This window comes from Nerophis lumbriciformis, linkage group LG12 (assembly GCF_033978685.3).
Source record: "Nerophis lumbriciformis linkage group LG12, RoL_Nlum_v2.1, whole genome shotgun sequence".
Lineage (NCBI taxonomy): Eukaryota > Metazoa > Chordata > Actinopteri > Syngnathiformes > Syngnathidae > Nerophis > Nerophis lumbriciformis.
The window spans coordinates 851,006-857,500 of NC_084559.2; the positions used below are offsets into that span (position 1 = coordinate 851,006).

The 6,495-nt window shown below is 44.0% G+C and overlaps 1 protein-coding gene across 2 annotated transcripts in view; it reads left to right on the forward strand.

The window, feature by feature from the left end:
* Positions 1 to 6,495, forward strand: part of LOC133623010 (ankyrin repeat and LEM domain-containing protein 2) — a 57,113-nt gene that overhangs the window by 8,429 nt on the left and 42,189 nt on the right. For both annotated transcript variants that reach the window (XM_061985902.2, XM_061985903.2), the window contains exons 2-3: positions 1,867 to 2,328; positions 5,352 to 5,546. In XM_061985902.2, coding sequence (XP_061841886.1) covers positions 1,878 to 2,328; positions 5,352 to 5,546 — 646 coding nt within the window. In that variant the 5' untranslated portion in view covers positions 1,867 to 1,877. The remainder of the gene's footprint in view (positions 1 to 1,866; positions 2,329 to 5,351; positions 5,547 to 6,495) is intronic.

Sequence of the window (6,495 nt, forward strand, 5' to 3'; positions counted from 1 at the left end):
ATCCACACATTCTTGCCATCTCTGTCGTAGCATAGCTTTCGTCGGTAAAGTGTGTAGGGCTGCAGCTAACGATTCTTTTTCTATCGATTAATCTATAGATTTTTTTCGATTAATCGGTTAATCTATAGATTATTTTTTTCGATTAATCTATAGATTATTTTTCCTTTTACCGATTTTTTTTTTTTTTTTTTTTTAATGAAGAGGAAAAAATAAATGTAGGCCAGTTTTTTCAAAAGGCATGGCTTTTATTTACAAAAAAAAAAGTATGGCCACTCAACATGACAAAATATTCTGTAACAATGTAAACATTTAAAACTTTTAACATTTAACAAAATTAAAAGTAGCTTATTTGCTTTTTAATGTGCAAATATAAAAGTAAACATCCAGTGCAAATCTTAATATTCTGGAATAGTATAAGCATTTCAAAAGTAAAAGTATTGCTTATTTTGCTTTAAAATGTGCAAAAATAAAGATAAACATCCAATACAAAAAAGTGCAAAACGGAAATATTCTGTAACAAGTGTAAACATTTCAACAAAAGTAAAAGTATTGCTTATTTGCTAAAATGTGCAAAAATAAAGCTAAACATCCAATACAAAAAAGTGCAAAACGAAATATTCTGTAACAACAGTGTAAACATTTCAACAAAAGTAAAAGTATTGCTTATTTTGCTTAATAACACAACAATGATAGTATGATTAAAGTGAAAGTTAATTGTTCGTTTGTACATAGTATATGTAACTGTTAATGTTGTAAAAGGTATTTGCACAACTAATTAACGTTAGCGTTTGTGACACGTCTTGTGCCGTGGGGTTCTTTCAGGACCGACAGACTGAGCGCCAGACGGCTTTGCCAGGTTTACAATCTTTTAATTTTACACAAAGTCTTTTCTCTTCCAACTGCGCAGATCGCGCACCTGGGCACGATTGCGGCGTCGCTCCCGGCGCGCCCCGCCTCGCTGCCGCCGCCTCTCCACAGCGTTAAAGAGGAGCGCGTCTTTGTAAACACTGAACAGGCACGCCAAACGCGCCTCTCAGAGCGAAACGGTGCTTTAGTTTATGAATTTACAACGCAGATACAAATGACACATTCATGTTTTTGTGTAATAATGACAACGTATACGCACGCGGACGATTGACTTGTTGATGGTGATGGCAAGAACGCTGTCGGGGGTTTTCTTTTCAAATGTTCCTTCATAGCCGTTGTGCTGCTATGATAGGCCATTTCCGCTCGACACAGTGTGCATACAACAACATTATTAGGCCGTTTATTGAAATACTCCCACACTTTTGACGACTTTTGGCGTGCTTTTTTCCCCTCGCTCGCAGCGTCTGCTTTGCGCTCCGCCATGACAGTAGTGTGACGTAAATATGCGACGCGCCGACGCACAAAAACGGCGTCGACGTATTTACGTAACCGATGACGTCGACGCGTCGTTTCAGCCTTAAAAGTGTGCGGAACAAACGTCCAATTTCTTGCCACTTTCGCATCTTTGGGCCACTGGTGCAACTTGAATCCGTCCCTGTTCGTGTTGTTACACCCTCCGACAACACACCGACGAGGCATGATGTCTCCAAGGTACGGAAAACAGTGGAAAAAACGGAAAATAACAGAGCTGATTTGATTCGGTGTTTGAGAAAATGGCGGATTGCTTCCCGATGTGACGTCACGTCCGAGAGTGAATATTAGAAAGGCGTTTAATTCGCCAAAATTCACCCATTTAGAGTTCGGAAATCGGTTAAAAAAATATATGGTCTTTTTTCTGCAACATCAAGGTATATATTGACGCTTACATAGGTCTGGTGATAATGTTCCCCTTTAAAGGTGGTTGTCTCGATAGCTAAGGCATATTTCGCTGTTTTCCAGGGAGCTGAAGTATGGAGGCAGTTTTGACCAGGCTGAAGGAACTGACCGCTGATCAACTGCGTGAGGAATTTGCCCGAGCAGACCTGAACTGCGGCCCCATTACCGCCACCACTCGAGCCATCTTCGAAAGGAAATTGGCCCGAGCGCTCGCTGGTCCGGAAAGGAGTACCACCGACTCGGACGACGCGAGGGGCGCAGATGGCTTGGCTTCGGTGGGTGACCATGCCATACCTCCACCGTGCGCCAAATCAGCCGATGCAGTAAGCAGAAGCTCAAATGAGGAGCTGGACTTCGGCTATGGTGTGGGTCTCAACCCGCCAGAGGAAGACGAGATCTCAGCAGGGGCTTGCAACAGCTCTACTTGTCAATCCGCAATGGAAACCACTTCAAAAGACGAACAGGTGTCCCCAGCTTTTTATTATGGAGTATGTCCTCTGTGGGAGGATATTTTATCTCGAAATGGTAAGAAAAAGCCAATATCATATCCTGTCACCTGTAATGTAAAAAATATGATATTCTAGTTGCATTTTTGGACTACAAACTTGAACTACGATCACGATCATATATTCGTCCAGCCCTAGGGGTGTAACGGTACGTGTATTTGTATTGAACCGTTTCGGTACGGGGGTTTTGGTTCGGTTCGGAGGTGTACCAAACGAGTTTCCACACGAACATATTAAGTAGTCGCCTCCGCTTCCTTCTGCCTCTGTCTCTGTCAGTCCTCTACACAGCACCCAGCATTGTCCCACCCACACAACCATCTGATTGGTTACAAACAGAGCGGTAACAGCCAATCAGCAGTGCGTATTCAGAGCGCATGTAGTCAGTGCTTAGCGTTTAGCAGGTAAGCATCAGGCTGCGGACTCTCCCCAAATGATTATTAATAAACACCTCCCAGTCAACTACTAGTAACATCACTATGAGCCCGTTGACCTTCTAGAAACATAAACGGCAGCTCAGCTCGCTCGCAGTCCTGGCTTTAGGTGAAGGCTAATTCGCTTTTAGCGTAACGTTAGCTCATTTTGCTGTGTGTGTGTGTGTGTGTGTGTGCGTGCGTGCGTGCGTGCGTGCGTGCGTGCGTGCGTGCGTGCGTGCGTGCGTGCGTGCGTGCGTGCGTGCGTGCGTGCGTGCGTGCGTGCGTGCGTGCGTGCGTGCGTGCGTGCGTGCGTGCGTGCGTGCGTGCGTGCGTGCGTGCGTGCGTGCGTGCGTGCGTGCGTGCGTGCGTGCGTGCGTGCGTGCGTGCGTGCGTGCGTGCGTGCGTGCGTGCGTGCGCTAGAGATGCACGGTTTGCGGGCACAACCGCGGAGTCCGCGGATCGGGCGGATGAAATTTAAAAAAATTAGATTTTATCCGCGGGTCGGGTCGGGCGGTTGAAATAAAAAAAAATTAGATTTTAAATAGATTCAGGCGGGTGGCAGTTAAACCAATTCGGAAATATATATACATAGTTAAATGTTGTTACCCACATACGAAAAACAAGCAGGCACCTGCAGCATATGCCACAACAGAAGAAAGAAAAAAAAAGAGATGGACACTTTTACGGAGGGGAGAAGGGACGCATCGCCGGGGTCCGGGACCGAGGCCCCTTCCCCCGAGAGGGCCCCACCGGGAGCCGTAGCTGAGGCGATCCGCGAGAAGGGCCCGACGCACGTCCAGGGTCACCACCGCGCCCACCGCACCGACACCCCGCCTCGTCCGCCTTCGCCGCGGCCGGCGTCACGCGCAGCAGGTAAGCAGCTTACCTGCCCGCCACCCCCGTGGCCGGGGACTCCGCCCGCGCAGCTTACCTGCCCGCCACCCCTGTTGCCGGGGGCGCGTAACAGGGGTCACTCCGCGCGCAGTGCGCTCACGAAAGGGGTGGGGCTCACCCTGGTTGATATAGACAGCAGGACGGTGGCCATGGAAGTCGGAACCCGCTAAGGAGTGTGTAACAACCCACCTGCCGAATCAACTAGCCCTGAAAATGGATGGCGCTGGAGCGTCGGGCCCATACCCGGCCGTCGCCGGCAGTGAGACGCGCTTGGAGGCGCGCTCAGCGCGGCTCCCATATGATTGCGCACTGATGTGCGTCTGGGTCGTGACAGCGTGGCACGCGAATGTCTGTGCTGCATTGGATCAGTCTCCTTTCTTTAACAGGCAAAAGCTTTATAACCTCACTAATGCCTTGCATCGTCTATATTAGATATATAACAACGGGCGGGTGCGGTTCTGATCAAATGTTACATCGGGTGGATGGCGGATGGTTGACGACTTTCTGATGCGGTTGCGGATGAAATAATTGCCTATCCGCGCATCTCTAGTGTGCGCGTTTGCGCGTTACGGACAGCAAAGCCCTGTCTGTCTGTTATTTCACTTGAACTTGTTCTGTGTTGATTGAGCTGTGTTGAAGCAGCAAAAAAGGACATTATGTTAAATGAAGAGTTTCTGTCTCTGATAGTTGATATAATAATGTAAGTGCATCATTAAGCCTACATGAACTCCATGGTGTTCAGGGATGAATAGTCTCTCCTATTGCTATTGTACCATTTTTCCAGCTTTTGTTACATTAATCATTAGTAATGGAGCAGCCTAGTTTTGAATGGCAGGGTCCCTGCTATCACATGTTGATAAAAATATAACATTTACATAATAAATTAACTACAGGCTTCCCAAATTCTGTAATAAATTAAGCATGATGAGTTGATTTGAAACTGTTTAATGTTGCACTTCTTATATGTAGAAGAAAAGTTTTGTCATTTTATTTAATCTGAGCAACAACTTGAGGCAGTTTAATGTTGATTAACGTGGGCAGAATTATTATAGTGTTCCCAATGTTAAAAGGATAAAGCCATTGTTTACAAATTTGGTAAATAAATAACCAAAAAAATTTATATTTTGTTTTCTTACTGTACCGAAAATGAACCGAACCGTGACCTCTAAACCGAGGTACGTACTGTTGCGTTTTGGACCAGTTGTTCCTCCCAGGGAATTCAAGTCACAATTCGCTCCCAAGCTCTTTACGACACTTAAAGCTGAGTTGAAAAACCACCAGAAACAGAATAGGTATTTTGTTGTATATTCTCAAAGCTTTGCCAATATACATTTTGAGACCAGTCTAACCCTAGAACATTCTATTGCGCCTCCCAAAATGGTCTGTCTTCCCGATCCCACCACCCTCTCTCTCGTCCCATCTCTGTAGACAAAACAAATGCTAGTCAAAACACATTCCAAAGAACTCAAGGTTAACACACACAGTATACTTGCTGACAGAGCAGCAAGAGAAGAAATGGAAAACACGAGCTGTTTTCAAATATGACTATGAAATAAAAGAAGTACAACTTAAATTCGGATATATGTAAATATCTGCCTCCGACAGTACCGAACCGAAATTTTTGTGTACCGTTACACCCCTAAGCAGCCCTATGCCAAAGTCTATCGACTTTTTGTTTAACAAGTTGTTGCCGCAGCTCCAAATATCAGTGCTGATTCTTATCGTGTGTTTACAGAGCGATCACTTGTGTATACGGACAAGAAAGATGCCCTTCAAGCTGTGAAGGTGATGAAGGGCGCACGCTTTAAAGCTTTTTCCAACCGTGAGGATGCGGAGAAGTTCGCCAAGGGGATGTGTGACTATTTCCCCTCTACGAGCAAATCTACAACCTGCGTGTCTCCTGTAAAACCAGGCCAGGTCTTCAATAAAGGTGAGAATGTTTCATTGAATCAGAGACTTCACTGCAAAAAGTGAAATCTAAGTAAGATGAAATATGTCAAATAAGGGTGATATTTGCTTATTTTCTGTCTGATAAGATAATTCTTCTCACTAAGCAGATTTTATGTTAGAGTGTTTTACTTGTTTTAAGTGTTTTGCTCCTAAATGATCTCAGTAAGATATTACAGCTTGTTGCTGAGATTTGATGACCTATATTGAGTAAAACATGCTTGAAACTAGAATATCAAGTGTTGCAAAGCTGTGTCATCAACACTCACAAGTATAAAACTACTTTTTTTAAAGTCATAATTTCTTATTTCAAGCATGAAAAAAGAAATCCTGATTTTGACACAATTGTGTCTCATAATTAAAACAGATGACAGCCAAATGGACTTTGCTGTTTTATTTTCAATGAAACAATAGAAAATAGGTACTCATATAGTAGTACAGTTGGCACAGTACAGTAAACTGACAGTTAATATTTAAACATTTAACATTTATAACAATTTTGAACAGAAATAGTTCATGCACATTCAGATAAATTTTTCAAAATTACAATTTAAAAAAATGGCCAGGGGTCGGGCTGAAAAAAATAAAAATAAAAATATAGATATACATACCTGCCAACTACTCCGGTTTTCCTGTAATTAGTACGGTTTTCATCAACCTATTCCGGGTTACGGTTGCAGTGATAAAAAATACGGTTTTTCATTAATTAAAAAAATAAATATTTTTTTAAGTTTTATTCACGAAATCGCGTAACAACAATGACAATCGACACTGCTTCCCGTAACTTCCTATCGAGCCATTTCGAATGCCATGCGCGAGGCTATTTATAGCACCGCTGCCAAGCACGAGGCACCAGTTGCCATTGTTTCCAAACGAGCGAACGATCATGGAATCAGCCGGAGAAAAATCGCAAACGAGTCTTAAACCGAAAA